Below are 16,294 nucleotides of genomic sequence, written 5' to 3'. Positions count from 1 at the left end.
CGTGCGTGTCTAGAGAATTCCAATGGGCACCCACCCAGCCACCTCTACCTGCCCCAGAGCGAGGCCTACCTACCTCACAGCATGGTGTACGCCAACAGATACCTGCACTACTCTGTACCCGACGGCATGGCCCTCCATTCTCTCCCTCTGCCAGGGAAGAGCCCTGCCTACCCTCCCCCCATCCTGCTTGGCAGTAACAGCCTTTACCCCTCCCACCTGGCAGCCAAACACCCCTTACCATACCACAGCTACGCTGGGGATTACCTCACGTACAACTCCCAGGAGATGGCCCACCCTCTGATGCACACACACACAGACTCTAAAGCCCTGGAGCGGGCAGATCAGACGCCCAAGTCCCGTGGCCAGGGCCAGGACAAACCTAGGGGACTCAAAGAGGATTTTGGTGGGTCCCACAGGGGCCGGAGTGATGTAGAGACAGGGGAGGGGTCCCATGTGAAGCGCAATAAAGATGCAGGGGAGTGGGGAGGGAGCCAGCCCAGACCCCTCTCCTCCTCCAGCACCAGTATCCCTTCCAAAGATAGAATCGTCTGCATTGACCTCGTACACTCCGACACAGATGGAGAGTCCACGCCGGCCGCCAACAAGCCGCCACTCCCTGTCATTGTTCCCATCACCAGGGGCAACCAACACCAGTGTGGCCATGGCGACCAAAGCATGAGGGAAGTGGAGCGAGAGCCAGAACACCAACTGCATCATCATCATCATCATCTTCATCACCACCCCAGCCCAAGCTCCACCCTGAGAACTACCCACACAGACAGACAACCAGAGACCCTCTGTATGAGACCCAGGCTCCTCCAGGAGACAGGCTGTCCGGGTGTGGCCTCTAGCCCACCTCAGGGCTCCCCAGGACTGGTTACTCGAGCCGAGGAGAGCCGTGAGGGCCAGAGCCCTTCTTCAGACCCAAGGGACCAGGGGGAGCAGGGCAAAAGCACCCTGCGCTGTGCCCGCACATCTGGGGACCGCAAGACAAGAGACCGGACTCTTGGCGATTGTGACCGCACCGCAGTAGACCGTACAACTGGCGATAGTGGCCGCATGCCTGGCGACCGCACGTCTAGAGAGGAGAGAGAAGAGATGGACAGACGATCCTCCTCCCACCCCATCCATTGCTACATGGACCTGGGGAAGGAAAGAGAAAGAGAAGGAGGGAGCGTTGAAGACACAGAGGAGTCACATGGAGAGGGGGATGAGGACGAAGAGGGTGGACGAAGAGGCTCACGGAGGACCAGTCTGACCAAGAGGATCGCTAACTCTTCAGGCTACGTCGGCGACCGCATCAAATGTGTCACAACCGAGCTGTATGCAGACTCTAGCAAGCTGAGTCGGGAACAGCGCGCCCTGCAGGTGAGTTGAGAGAACTGCGGCCGTAGGTGGGTTAGGGTGGCGGCTGTGGATGTGATGATAAACATGACTCATTTATCTGAAGCCTTTCACAGTTTACATTTCAGTTCCAATGTGGTCCATGCAGGAATCAAACCCTCTACTCTGATCAATTCTGCCACTCATTCTAGGGGGTCATAGCGGGTCCTTGTAGTTTGGAGAGACAATATGATATCTTAGATACCTGCTTCCCATATCTGGACGGGGGTGACAGTTAGTCCAGGGTTATAGACATATCTCAGCCCTTAGCTGTTGCCTCTGAGTTTATGAGAGGACATTTGAAGCCTGTTGACAGTCAGTGATTTAGTACAAGGCCAGTTCAAAGGGTAACCTAGCCCTGTGAGTTGTCTAGGCAACATTGGTTAAGTTGTTAGCATGCCCTGCTCTGTGCATCTTGCTCCGGGAGAAAGAGAATGAGAGTGTGTGTGTGTGGGGGGGGGGTTCAAAGGCACGTGTTGCTGGACTTCACATTGTGACAGTGGTAACCTCATGGTTCACCCTGCCTCTTGCTGTGCTTAACCCCAAGGTGACCCAGAGGGGCTGGAAGGTGGATGGATGGGGTCCCTTGTTGATTAAGCAGCCCCCTCCACCCTTCCAACCACCCCACACCCACCCCGGCCTTGTGCAAGGTCACACACCCCTCCCCCAATGGCTATTAGTGCCTAGCTTCTCACTCACACATATTGAACACATGAGAACACACACACAACACACACACACACACACACACACACACACACACACACACACACACACACACACACACGCACGCCATATATACACACACACACACACACACACACATGCACGCCATATACACACACACACACACGCACGCACGCCATATACACACACACTGATTCAGTGCTGCATGATTGAACCCATTCCACCTGGCTGCATTATTGATTGATCATCTACTTTTCTACCTACTAAAGACCAGTGGGTGTAGTTAGATTACATAAAAAACACACCATTTCTGGCTAGACACACACTCCTCTGATGATGTATCTGCATAGGGCCGAGGCACATTTATGTTACTGGTTGGTTCCACCCGTCTACCCATATGTTGTAAACATGCCTTTGAACCATCTGGTTAGTCTTTAATTGTCATGCTTGCTCATACAGGGCTGGAACACAAAGCTATCAAATGCTAGATTTCTGGACGTTGGCTATCATCTTAATACATTTACAAATAATAATTGTATTGCCTTTCTCGTTGAAAAAAATATATAATTTCAGTTCAGAAAACAAGGATTTGACAGTTTATTAATGTGTTTATTGATGGGTTCACTGGTTTGATTTGACTGTGTGTGTGTGTGTGTGTGTGTGTGTGTTTGTGTGTGTGTGTGTGTGTGTGTGTGTGTGTGTGTGTGTGTGTGTGTGTGTGTGTGTGTGTGTGTGTGTGTGTGTGTGCTTGGTGGGACTGTGGCTACTAGATGTTTTCTGTGTATGAAAGGGGTGCTTCAATCCCAGCTTCCAGGTCTTCAGTACTACTGGTTTTACGTAATAGTAGTTCATTGATTGATTGATTATTGCCAATGATTGGCCAATCCTTGATTAGAGGGGAGGAAGAAAAACCAGCAGTTCTGCGGACCCAGAGGCCCGGGGGGGAGACATGTGGAGAAAAACATTTTAACATACAATACCTACATGAAATGATGGACAGATATATTGAGCCCCCGTTCTAATTGCTTAGATGGAAGTCATATCACGAGAGGAGAGTAATATAAGTCGCCCTGCAGCTAACTGGGAGGTCAGTTCTTTACATTTCTCTATCTCACTCTACCCCTCACACACACTTTCTCTCCCCTTCTACCCTCGTTCTGCTCCCTCTTTCTCTTTCTCTGCACTCTATCTTTGGTTCTGTCTTTTCCTCACCTGCTCTGCACTGCGTACTCCTTCTCTCTCTCCCCCTCCCTTTCTTTTCCTGTCTTTCCCCTTCTCTCTCTCTCTCTGTGAGCCTCAGGGCTAGCCGTATGTGTTTCCTAGCTGTGTTCATGTTTCAGGAAGGGAGATGGCAGGAACTAGGGCCTCAGAGCAATCGCATGGACTCACCGTGGCTGACTGCACTAGTCTAACCTAACCATGTCTGGATGTGCTTGTTCATTTATCTCTCTCTTTGTTCTGTTTTGTTTTGGCCTCCTTTTTTGACACAATGTGATCTTGTTGTTTGCTTCGGTAGTCGTTCAGCCCAGATTGAGGTTTAGAGAGGTGTGTGCGGCGGAGGCTAGACGGTTAGTGGGTTTCATGGCTGTTTTCTCTGTGTGTGTCTCTCTGTGTATGTCGTGTGTGTGTGTGTGTTTAGCGGGCGATGATGCGGTTCTCGGAGCTGGAGCTGAAGGAGAAGGAGTGCGGGGGTGTGTGTGTGTCTGCGTCGGCAGCGGTAGCAGGACAGGAGTTGGCAGACCGCCAGCAGAGAGAAAGAGAGTGGGAACACTGCCAACACACCGCCAGGCAGGGAGAGAGGGAGGGTGAGTAACCCAATGCACACACGCACACACACACACACACACGCGCGCGCGCACGCACGCACACACTCGCACACACATGCAAACTTACAGCACTCAGCTAGGCAGGGTTTGTTCACAACACACACACACACACACACACAGTGAGAGAAAGAGAGAGAGACGTGGAGAGAGTCTTATTTTTAAGGAGCATTTTGTGCTTATCTGTGTAGAGAGAGGATAAAGGGGGAGGATGAGATCGAGTGAGTGAGTGAGGGGAGAGCTGAGGGGTGATTCAAGGCAAGTTATAGAGAGGGAAGAGGAATAGCGAGGGAAAGCGAATGGTAGAGAGGAATGGGAGCTACAAAGGAATAGAGATTGTGCCAGAGAAAGAGAAGGAGAGAGTGCGAGGGAGGGAAAGAGAGAGAGGAAGGGGGGGGGATACTTGTGTTGGCGGGGTGCCGAGCTGTGTATTGAAGCGAGCCCTGGACTGACGTGGGAGCCTAATTATGGCAGAGAGAGGGAGAGAAAGGGAGAGCGAGCGTCATGCTCTGTGTGGGAAGGGCGTGGCAGGGTCATGGCAGGGGGTGGATGGGGGAGGAGAGAGGGAGAAAAAGGAGTGTTTTTGTCCTAAATAAAAAAAAATCCTGGCTTCCTCTTGCTCCCTCCCTCCCTCCCTCTCCCCTCCCTCCCTCCCTCCCTCCCTCCCTCCCTCCCTCCCTCCCTCCCTTTTTCCCATCCCTGGGAGTGTCGGTGTCCCTCCCTTCCCTTTCCTCCCTGACCTCCCTCCCCATCAAAGTTTTATAGCCTGTCTTCCTCCCTCCCTCCCTCCCTCCTGCTCCCCTCCTCTCTCTCTCTCTCTCTCTTTCCCTCTCTCTCTCATCACCCACCATCTCTCACCTCTCTTTCCCTCTCTCTCTCCACCCACCATCTCTCTCCTCTCTTTCTCTGTCTCTCACTCACCATCTCTCTTTTTTTTCCCATAGTGGGAGTCATGTGAACCATTCGACTTTTTCCCTCCACTGACACTCTATACCCCATCAAAGTTTTATAGCCTGTCTTTAGAAGAGAATAAACGTTGGCTGCTGTTTAACAGCCCTTCTCTTTCTCTCTCCTCTCTTTCCCTCACTCTCTCATCACCCACCATCTCTCACCTCTCTTTCCCTCACTCTCTCATCACCCACCATCTCTCACCTCTCTTTCCCTCACTCTCTCATCACCCACCATCTCTCACCTCTCTTTCCCTCACTCTCTCATCACCCACCATCTCTCACCTCTCTTTCCCTCACTCTCTCATCACCCACCATCTCTCACCTCTCTTTCCCTCACTCTCTCATCACCCACCATCTCTCACCTCTCTTTCCCTCACTCTCTCATCACCCACCATCTCTCACCTCTCTTTCCCTCACTCTCTCATCACCCACCATCTCTCACCTCTCTTTCCCTCACTCTCTCATCACCCACCATCTCTCACCTCTCTTTCCCTCACTCTCTCATCACCCACCATCTCTCACCTCTCTTTCCCCCACTCTCTCATCACCCACCATCTCTCACCTCTCTTTCCCCACTCTCTCATCACCCACCATCTCTCACCTCTCTTTCCCTCACTCTCTCATCACCCACCATCTCTCACCTCTCTTTCCCTCACTCTCTCATCACCCACCATCTCTCACCTCTCTTTCCCTCACTCTCTCATCACACACCATCTCTCACCTCTCTCCATGGCTTCTCTCTCCTCCGCTTCCCTTCTCTCCTCTCTTTATCTTCCTCCCTGGTCTAGGTGGAAGGCAGGACTATGGGAACAACAGAGTCCCAGTCCTCCAGAGGTGTGGGGGCCAGAGAGAGAGCCTGTATCCAGGGCAGGAGACCTGGGAGGGGGCTAGAGATGGTGCCAGAGAGGGTGAGGGTTGGCGATGTTCACCCCCAGTCCTGGCACTGGCAGACCGGCACCCCCAGGAGAAGGGTGGGCAGGGCATGGTACCCATTAGGAAACACACACACAGCCTACAGAAGAGAGAGGAGGAAGGAGAAAAGAGCTCAGAGAAGGCCAGAATGACTTCAGGTGAGTGTGGGGGATGTAGTTTTCACTTATCGACTCGTGTCAATCTGGCTCTTTTACAGCCCTTTCTCTCCATCTCATCCTTTTGATCTCAGCTGTCTCTCTCAGGCCTCTCTCTCTGTCCCTCCTCTCATCTCTCTCTCTCTCTCTCTCTCTCTCTCTCTGTCCCTCCTCTCATCCCTCTCTCTCTGTCCCTCCTCTCATCCCTCTCTCTCTGTCCCTCCTCTCACCCCTCTCTCTCTGTCCCTCCTCTCACCCCTCTCTCTCTGACCCTCCTCTCACCCCTCTCTCTCTGTCCCTCCTCTCACCCCTCTCTCTGACCCCCTCTCACCCCGCTCTCTCTGTCCCTCCTCTCACCGCTCTCTCTCTGTCCCTCCTCTCATCCCTCTCTCTCTATGTCCCTCCTCTCACCCCTCTCTCTCTCTGTCCCTCCTCTCACCCCTCTCTCTCTATGTCCCTCCTCTCACCCCTCTCTCTCTCTGTCCCTCCTCTCACCCCTCTCTCTCTGTCCCTCCTCTCATCCCTCTCTCTCTCTGTCCCTCCTCTCATCCCTCTCTCTCTCTGTCCCTCCTCTCACCCCTCTCTCTCAGTCCCTCCTCTCATCCCTCTCTCTCTGACCCTCCTCTCACCCCGCTCTCTCTGTCCCTCCTCTCATCCCTCTCTCTCTGACCCTCCTCTCACCCCGCTCTCTCAGTCCCTCCTCTCATCCCTCTCTCTCTGTCCCTCCTCTCACCCCTCTCTCTCTGTCCCTCCTCTCATCCCTCTCTCTCTGACCCTCCTCTCACCCCGCTCTCTCAGTCCCTCCTCTCATCCCTCTCTCTCTGACCCTCCTCTCACCCCGCTCTCTCTGTCCCTCCTCTCATCCCTCTCTCTCTCTGTCCCTCCTCTCATCCCTCTCTCTCTCTGTCCCTCCTCTCATCCCCTCTCTCTCTCTGTCCCTCCTCTCACCCTCTCTCTCTCTGTCCCTCCTCTCATCCCTCTCTCTCTGTCCCTCCTCTCACCCTCTCTCTCTCTGTCCCTCCTCTCATCCCTCTCTCTCTCTGTCCCTCCTCTCACCCCTCTCTCTCTCTCTCTCCCTCCTCTCACCCCTCTCTCTCTGTCCCTCCTCTCACCCCTCTCTCTCTGTCCCTCCTCTCACCCCTCTCTCTCTGTCCCTCCTCTCACCCCTCTCTCTCAGTCCCTCCTCTCACCCCTCTCTCTCAGTCCCTCCTCTCACCGCTCTCTCTCTGTCCCTCCTCTCACCCCTCTCTCTCTGTCCCTCCTCTCACCCCTCTCTCTCTGTCCCTCCTCTCATCCCTCTCTCTCTGACCCTCCTCTCTCCCCCTCTCTCTGTCCCTCCTCTCACCACTCTCTCTCTGTCCCTCCTCTCACCCCCCTCTCTCTCTGTCCCTCCTCTCACCCTCTCTCTCTGTCCCTCCTCTCACCCCTCTCTCTCTGTCCCTCCTCTCACCCCTCTCTCTCGGTCCCTCCTCTCACCCCTCTCTCTCTGTCCCTCCTCTCACCCCTCTCTCTCTGTCCCTCCTCTCACCCCTCTCTCTCTGTCCCTCCTCTCACCCCTCTCTCTCTGTCCCTCCTCTCACCCCTCTCTCTCTGTCCCTCCTCTCACCCCCTCTCTCTCTGTCCCTCCTCTCACCCCTCTCTCTCTGTCCCTCCTCTCACCCCTCTCTCTGTCCCTCCTCTCACCCCTCTCTCTCTGTCCCTCCTCTCACCCCTCTCTCTCTGTCCCTCCTCTCACCCCTCTCTCTATGTCCCTCCTCTCACCCCTCTCTCTCTGTCCCTCCTCTCACCCTCTCTCTCTGTCCCTCCTCTCACCCCTCTCTCTCTGTCCCTCCTCTCACCCCTCTCTCTCTGTCCCTCCCTGTCCCTCCTCACCACTCTCTCTCTGTCCCTCCTCTCACCCCTCTCTCTCTGTCCCTCCTCTCACCCCTCTCTCTCTGTCCCTCCTCTCACCCCTCTCTCTCTGTCCCTCCTCTCACCCCTCTCTCTCTGTCCCTCCTCTCACCCCTCTCTCTCTGTCCCTCCTCTCACCCCTCTCTCTCTGTCCCTCCTCTCACCCCTCTCTCTCTGTCCCTCCTCTCACCCCTCTCTCTCTGTCCCTCCTCTCACCCCTCTCTCTCTGTCCCTCCTCTCACCCCTCTCTCTCTGTCCCTCCTCTCACCCCTCTCTCTCTGTCCCTCCTCTCACCCCTTCTCTCTCTGTCCCTCCTCTCACCCCTCTCTCTCTGTCCCTCCTCTCACCCCTCTCTCTCTGTCCCTCCTCTCACCCCTCTCTCTCTCTGTCCCTCCTCCCTCACCCCTCTCTCTCTGTCCCTCCTCTCACCCCTCTCTCTGTCCCTCCTCTCACCCTTCTCTCTCTGTCCCTCCTCTCACCCCTCTCTCTCTGTCCCTCCTCTCACCCCTCTCTCTCTGTCCCTCCTCTCACCCTTCTCTCTCTGTCCCTCCTCTCACCCTTCTCTCTCTGTCCCTCCTCTCACCCCTCTCTCTCTGTCCCTCCTCTCACCCCTTCTCTCTCTGTCCCTCCTCTCACCCCTCTCTCTTTGCCTCATCACCGTAGATGTTCAATCTCGCTCTGTCTGGCTCTCTCTCCCCTCCCATTTCTGTTCCCTCTTTCTTTCACCCCTCTGTCTGTTCCAACCCTCTCACCTTTTCCTCCCACAACTACTGTACTTCATTTATCTTTCTCTCTGTCCCATCCTTCTCTCTGTGTGGCAGCCAGTTTAGTGAAGATAGAGAGCGAGAGGATGCACAAGAGGAGAGAGGAGTGTTTAATCCTGTCTTTGAGTGGGGAGAAGGGAGGGAGCAGGACAGCCATTCTCTCTTTTCTTTCAGCTGCGCCGTTCCTCTGCCACCTTCTTCAAAGCTGCTCTTTTCTTTTCAGATCCTTTCTTTCTTCCCTTGTGTGTTTGGGTTTCTGTTCTTTTCCCCCTTTTCTTTTGGCATGTGGTTGCACTCGCTCTCCCAGTGCTGGCAGGCGAGAGGGCTAGTCCTCCCTGGGGCATTTGAGAACCCCCCACTCCTCTCTCCTTCCCCCTCTCTCCTTTCTCTCTCTCTGTCTCTCTCTTACACACACACAGACACACACACACACACACACACACACACACACACACACACACACACACACACACACACACACACACACACACACACACACACACACACACACACACACACACACACACACACACACACACACACACACACACAGACACACACACACACACACACACACACACACACACACACACACACACACACACAGAGGCTTTCCTATGCTTAAAGTGAAGCTTACATGAGGCTTTACAGCTCATCAGCTTGTGAGAGTGGGCACCATGTTTGCCTTTGTGTCTTTTTTGTCTCTGTGTGTGTATGTGTGTCCATGCATGTGTGTGTCTGTTTATGTTGCGCTCCTGTGTCTGTATGTGTCCTATTGTGTGTGTGTGTGTTCTCCACTAACGTCCACTCTCTGGGTCGGTAGATGCGTGCGTGCTGTGGGGCAGTGAGCAACCTACGGCTCCTACTACTAATGAGGATGATGATGATGAAGAGGTGAGGAAGCTGAAGGTGTGTATCGAGCTGAAGGGGCTCCGCCTCCGCAAGCCCACCTCTTCCTCCCCCGAGAGGCCAGAGGTCAAAGAGGAGAGGACATGGTCATCACATCATGGCCCCTCCTTCCTGCCCCGGACCCGACCCACGACCCCAACCTGGAGCCCAGCCCATGCCCCGCCCCCTCGGGACAGGAAGTTCAAGGTTGATCCGGAAGTGAAACCTCTGTCACAGAAGCCAGAGATTACAAAGAGCTGGGCCAGAGAGATGCTGGCTAATGGAGACGCTAAACGAGGTAGTCTGTCTGTCCGTCTGAGTTGTCTGATTCTGATTGACTCTGTGGGGTTGTCCTGTAGCCTTGTCGCCAGTGGTAGTGGGCTTTTACTGCTGCTATGTACAGTATGGAGCAGTGTTTACTGTGCAATAAGCTGTTCTATATCTTTTGTTGTGTCCTTCGTATCTCCTCAACATCTCCTCTCTGACAGAAGTGTTGAAGCCACAGACAGAAGTTCATCTAGGCTCTCTATGGTTTAGCCTTCAATATCCCTGTGCTTTGTGATGTCATTTCCTCTCTACATTAGTGGTGTAGTCAGCCTGCCTGGGTTCAGGCGCTTTCCCTGCAGAGTGGACAGGAAGTGACATAGGAGGACACTTCCTGCTGGCTCCAGGGGCCCTGTGAAGGTATTCAGAGTGTTTAGAGTGTTAGAGAGGTTGTGTCTGTGGTTAAGACTCTACCAGCTAACAACAAACGTTCCCATAACCTTAGAGAACATTCCTTTAAGAGTATCATTAGGTCATTAACTAACGTTTTTATAGAAATGTTGCAAAAACCTTTGTGACCCCCCCCAAAAAAATATCATTACACATCACGTCTTGTTGCTAAGCCAATCAATGCCCTGATAAATGAACCACTGATTCATTCACAGGTCTTTGTCTGTTTGGGATACTCACACAGTGCTTTGGAGATAGTGTTTTCAACTTAGATATTTCACACACAGGATTACATTGTGCATGTTCAATTAATCAGTCATTATTATTCAACATTTCCTCACCTGGGATTTGAACACACAGCCTCTTGGTTCACGTTATTCTGATCTTCCTGCTACATCTCCGTGTCCGTGTCAGGTATCAATAAATCGGATTATTCTCTGATCATTGATTTTATTCGCTTATTTCAGTAATTGAAGGGCTTTCTGTCTAGTTGTCTAATGTTGCCGGGCCACATTAACCTGTTTTAATGATACTCCCGAATCATTATGCTCAATCAAATATTTTCTTGAGTGTACTTTTAACAGAGCTGAGATTTACTTCAGAGTGCATTCACCCTATTGGTTAAACGTATCAAGTGGTTTCCGATCTACACAAGTGCCTAGGGAAGAGGGGTTTGTTCTGGACAGGACATAACTATACTGGCCCAATGAGGGATATCCCTTATAGGTACAGTGGTAAGGGAATTTGTCATTGGTGCTAGTGGCTTGGGTTTGAGACCTGCTAGGGGAGTTACCCTACTGTCACATTCATAGCAATATATTTTGATGCCGTGATTTGGCTACAGTTACAACAGACCTGATCTAAATAACATGAGTTTCTCATTAGAAGGTGAGAATGTGTAGGATTACGCCTTGTGCACGAATTATAACCACATTTCCACTATCGCCCCAAAGCGTTCCGTATGTGCTCATTCATATACTGTAGCTGAGCATTTCTCCATTGTCTTCTTGAAATCCACACATTCCGTGTAGGTCAAGTGATTCTGTTGCAACTTGTCTGTTTTTCCACATTTAAACTTGGGAGGTGGACCTCTGTGTTGTGCATTATCTTGGTATAACTGGCACAATCATTGCTTAAATGGCAAATGTGAGAAAGTGAAGACATGCTACTGTAAATATACACATTTCTGACATTCTGAGAACATGGCAACCGAGGTATATTTGTATCAGAAGCAACACCAGCACCTGGGCCATGTTCTGGCAACATGTTGGAATGTTCCAGATAGAACTGCGATGTGACTGATTCCTAATCAGAGACACGTTTGTTCTACATGATATATAAAAATATGCTAGAGAGTCGTCTTGTAGCTGCTCAGCTATCGAGAATTCTACTGATTTCCATCTTTCAGTTAAAATACTTATTTTAATTCGATCAGATAGGTGTGTTGTAACCAGCACCAATGACCAACACCCTAACCGCTGTCTCAATAAGGGATATCTCTACGGCATTTGCTTAATGCGCCAGTATAGTTAGGCCCTGTCCAGAACAAACCCTAACCCCTCCTCCCGAGGCACTTGTGTAGATCTGAAAACACTTGGCATGTGTAAGCAATGTGAATGCATCTTGAAGTAAATCTCATCTCTGTTAAAAGTACACTCAAGGAAAATGTTTATTGATCATGGTGATTGAGGATGATCAGTAAAACAGGTCAACATGGCCCACCAACACCAGATAACAACACAGAAAGTCCTTACATTTTTTAAATCAATCAAACAAATGAATGATGAGAGAATAGTCAGATTAACTGGTAACTGGCACAGACATGCTGGCGTAGCAGGAAGTTCCGTGTGTGTGTGTTTGTGTGTGTGTGTGTGTGTGTGTGTGTGTGTGTGTGTGTGTGTGTGTGTGTGTGTGTGAGTGTGTGAGTGTGTGAGTGAGTGAGTGAGTGAGTGAGTGAGTGAGCACGTGCACATGCCATTTAGAAATATGGGGGCAGGTGTAGTGTGACTAACGTGTGATAAATGACTGTTTCCCTTCAAGGCCAGTCAAATAGAGAGAGAGAGAAACAAAGAGAGAGAGAAAGACAGAGAGTGTCAAACTAGGGCTTTCCCCGTGCTCACACCACAGCTGAGAAAGTGAGAGATGAATAGATTTAGAAAGAGAGAGGGATTAAATAAGGAGATTAAGAAAGGGTATTCCCTGCTGGCTTGATGATTCCGTGGTAACCACAGAGTATGATTGACAGTGAAGCATCGCCCTCCTCCCAACTATTCAATGACAGCACTACGGCAACCACTGTCCTGGGTTAATGAGGCGTAATATTCCACCACTGTGTGTACGGGTGAGTGTGTGTATACAGGTGTGGGTGTGACTGATGTATGTACGTGTGAGTGTATTGGGGGGAGCTTTAAGAGACAGTGTGTGTGTTTATGTGTGTCCAGGGAATAAAATATTTAGACTTGTAGGCCAACCACCCCCACCCTCCAGCTATTGTAATTTCAATGACATTTTTTAAAATGTCAATAATGGGTACTTCTTCACTATGTGTGTGAGGTTGATAAAAGACAGTGGGAATTGCATTTACTCATTACTCAAACTGAGAGTGCCTCCACAATGTGTTTGTGTGTATGTGTGCGCGCTCCCAGACAGAGATGTTCATCGTCATTAATAAATCAGCAGACGTAGAGAGCTAGTCGAGCTTGCCTCCGCACTCCTATCCTTCAGTCTCTCTCTTTCCCTCCACACCCCTGTCCTTCAGTCTCTCTCTTTCCCTCCACACCCCTGTCCTTCAGTCTCTCTCTTTCCCTCCGCACCCCTATCCTTCAGTCTCTCTCTCTTTACCTCCACACCCCTGTCCTTCAGTCTCTCTCTCTTTACCTCCACACTCCTGTCCTTCAGTCTCTCTCTCTTTACCTCCACACCCCTGTCCTTCAGTCTCTCTCTTTCCCTCCACACCCCTGTCCTTCAGTCTCTCTCTCTTTACCTCCACACTCCTGTCCTTCAGTCTCTCTCTCTTTACCTCCACACCCCTGTCCTTCAGTCTCTCTCTTTCCCTCCACACCCCTGTCCTTCAGTCTCTCTCTTTCCCTCCACACCCCTGTCCTTCAGTCTCTTCTCTTTACCTCCACACCCTGTCCTTCAATCTCTCTCTTTCCCTCCACACCCCTGTCCTTCAGTCTCTCTCTTTACCTCCACACTCCTGTCCTTCAGTCTCTCTCTCTTTACCTCCACACCCCTGTCCTTCAGTCTCTCTCTTTCCCTCCACACCCCTGTCCTTCAGTCTCTCTCTTTCCCTCCACACCCCTGTCCTTCAGTCTCTCTCTCTTTACCTCCACACCCCTGTCCTTCAGTCTCTCTCTTTCCCTCCACACCCCTGTCCTTCAGTCTCTCTCTTTCCCTCCACACCCCTGTCCTTCAGTCTCTCTCTCTTTACCTCCACACCCCTGTCCTTCAGTCTCTCTCTCTTTACCTCCACACCCCTGTCCTTCAGTCTCTCTCTCTTTACCTCCACACCCCTGTCCTTCAGTCTCTCTCTTTACCTCCGCACCCCCATCCTTCAGTCTCTCTCTCTCTTTACCTCCACACCCCTGTCCTTCAGTCTCTCTCTTTACCTCCGCACCCCTATCCTTCAGTCTCTCTCTCTTTACCTCCACACCCCTGTCCTTCAGTCTCTCTCTCTTTACCTCCACACCCCTGTCCTTCAGTCTCTCTCTCTTTACCTCAACACCCCTGTCCTTCTGTCTCTCTCTCTTTACCTCCACACCTCTGGGTTTCAGTCTTTCTCTCTTTACCTCCACACCCCTGTCCTTCAGTCTCTCTCTTTCCCTCCACACCCCTGTCCTTCAGTCTCTCTCTTTCCCTCCACACCCCTGTCCTTCAGTCTCTCTCTCTTTACCTCCACACCCCTGTCCTTCAGTCTCTCTCTCTTTACCTCCACACCCCTGTCCTTCAGTCTCTCTCTCTTTACCTCCACACCCCTGTCCTTCAGTCTCTCTCTTTACCTCCGCACCCCCATCCTTCAGTCTCTCTCTCTCTTTACCTCCACACCCCTGTCCTTCAGTCTCTCTCTTTACCTCCGCACCCCTATCCTTCAGTCTCTCTCTCTTTACCCCCACACCCCTGTCCTTCAGTCTCTCTCTCTTTACCTCCACACCCCTGTCCTTCAGTCTCTCTCTCTTTACCTCAACACCCCTGTCCTTCTGTCTCTCTCTCTTTACCTCCACACCTCTGGGTTTCAGTCTTTCTCTCTTTACCTCCACACCCCTGTCCTTCAGTCTCTCTCTTTACCTCCACACCCCTGTCCTTCTGTCTCTCTCTCTTTACCTCAACACCCCTGTCCTTCAGTCTCTCTCTCTTTACCTCCACACCCCTGTCCTTCAGTCTCTCTCTCTTTCCCTCCACACCCCTGTCCTTCAGTCTCTCTCTTTCCCTCCACACCCCTGTCCTTCAGTCTCTCTCTCTTTACCTCCACACCCCTGTCCTTCAGTCTCTCTCTCTTTACCTCCACACCCCTGTCCTTCAGTCTCTCTCTCTTTACCTCCACACCCTGTCCTTCAGTCTCTCTCTTTTACCTCAACACCCCTGTCCTTCAGTCTCTCTCTCTTTACCTCCGCACCCCTGTCCTTCAGTCTCTCTCTTTACCTCCGCACCCATATCCTTCAGTCTCTCTCTTTTACCTCCACACCCCTGTCCTTCAGTCTCTCTCTCTTTACCTCCACACCCCTGTCCTTCAGTCTCTCTCTTTACCTCCACACCCCTGTCCTTCAGTCTCTCTCTCTTTACCTCCACACCCCTGTCCTTCAGTCTCTCTCTTTACCTCCGCACCCCTATCCTTCAGTCTCTCTCTTTTTACCTCCACACCCCTGTCCTTCAGTCTCTCTCTTTACCTCCGCACCCATATTCTTCAGTCTCTCTCTTTTTACCTCCACACCCTGTCCTTCAGTCTCTCTCTTTACCTCCGCACCCCTATCCTTCAGTCTCTCTCTCTTTACCTCCACACCCCTGTCCTTCAGTCTCTCTCTCTTTACCTCCACACCTCTGTCCTTCAGTCTCTCTCTCTTTACCTCCACACCCCTGTCCTTCAGTCTCTCTCTCTTTACCTCCACACCCCTGTCCTTCAGTCTCTCTCTTTCTCTTCCTCTGTCTCTATATCAGTTTTCAGACTCTTTGTTTCTATTTTTCTCCCGTTTTTTTAATAAAGTTCACAGTGAATGTCATTCTCTTCTTTTCTAAACTTGTATTCATTCTCTCCCGCTCTCTCTGACCTGTAGTTGGACTGCTCCCTTCAACCCAGCAGAGGGACAGATCTGCCCCCCAGGGGCCCCTCGTGGGGCAAGGATGTGACTGGGGATCCAAGGAGCCTAGGAGAGGAGGGCTGGGGGTGAAGACTGAGGGTCAGTGCCTCCCCCCCTCAGCCCCTGAGCCCCCCACCAAAGACGCCGCCTCTCTCAAGCCCCGTCGTCATAGCGACACGGACAAACCCAAGGGCAAGCGGCCGTGCAAGACAAAACACATCAGCCAAAGAGAGAGGGAGCGGAGGAGAGAGCTGCTGAACGGCGGCAACAACCAGCATGGAAGCACTGATCTGGGAGCAGCTTTGGAGGACAAGGTGAGTGTGGTGGAGTCATTGGGGTTTCAGTGTTAACAGGTCTGGTGTCAGATTTAACAGGCTGGAATGGGACTTGGAGAGACAGTGGATCGAGGCCGCAAGAGGAGGGTCGTTCCACCTCAAAAGGCACCAGAAAGAGGATTTCCACCCCCACCATCTTAGATCTTAGATTGTTCTGAAATTGTTTCTGTAGTTAGTAAAAGATACCATTAGAATTCCTGAAACATTATTTTGTTGAAATATAATTTGATCTCTGAGAAATTAAGCTAATCGATTTCAACCAATCAGATAATCTGCAATAAATATAGTACCCGACATTCGGTTTGGATCAAACTTCTTCCTACCAATGAGTAAGACACAAGGAATACATTTTTAAAAAGGTCAAAAACCACCCACGGACCCCATGCCAAAGCCATCCCAACAACCAGTATACAACCAGTATACAGTATCAGTTCTCTATGTTTGACAAGTAGTATGTATCTGTGGCTTGCCTTATTTTTTCTCCATGCTATTTAATGTA

The 16,294-nt window shown here is 51.4% G+C and overlaps 1 protein-coding gene across 1 annotated transcript in view; it reads left to right on the top strand.

Annotated features, from left to right (window-relative positions):
- LOC112225397 (BCL-6 corepressor) overlaps positions 1 to 16,294 on the top strand; it is a 70,556-nt gene that overhangs the window by 25,809 nt on the left and 28,453 nt on the right. The window contains 6 exon segments of the mRNA XM_042306953.1: positions 2 to 1,368; positions 3,101 to 3,157; positions 3,710 to 3,875; positions 5,503 to 5,913; positions 9,388 to 9,750; positions 15,437 to 15,774. Of these exon segments, the coding sequence (XP_042162887.1) occupies positions 2 to 1,368; positions 3,101 to 3,157; positions 3,710 to 3,875; positions 5,503 to 5,913; positions 9,388 to 9,750; positions 15,437 to 15,774 (2,702 nt within the window).

The sequence above is a fragment of the Oncorhynchus tshawytscha genome, linkage group LG26 (assembly GCF_018296145.1).
Source record: "Oncorhynchus tshawytscha isolate Ot180627B linkage group LG26, Otsh_v2.0, whole genome shotgun sequence".
Lineage (NCBI taxonomy): Eukaryota > Metazoa > Chordata > Actinopteri > Salmoniformes > Salmonidae > Oncorhynchus > Oncorhynchus tshawytscha.
The sequence above is the reverse complement of the archived record's forward strand: the minus strand, read 5'-3'. Positions and strand labels throughout refer to the sequence as shown.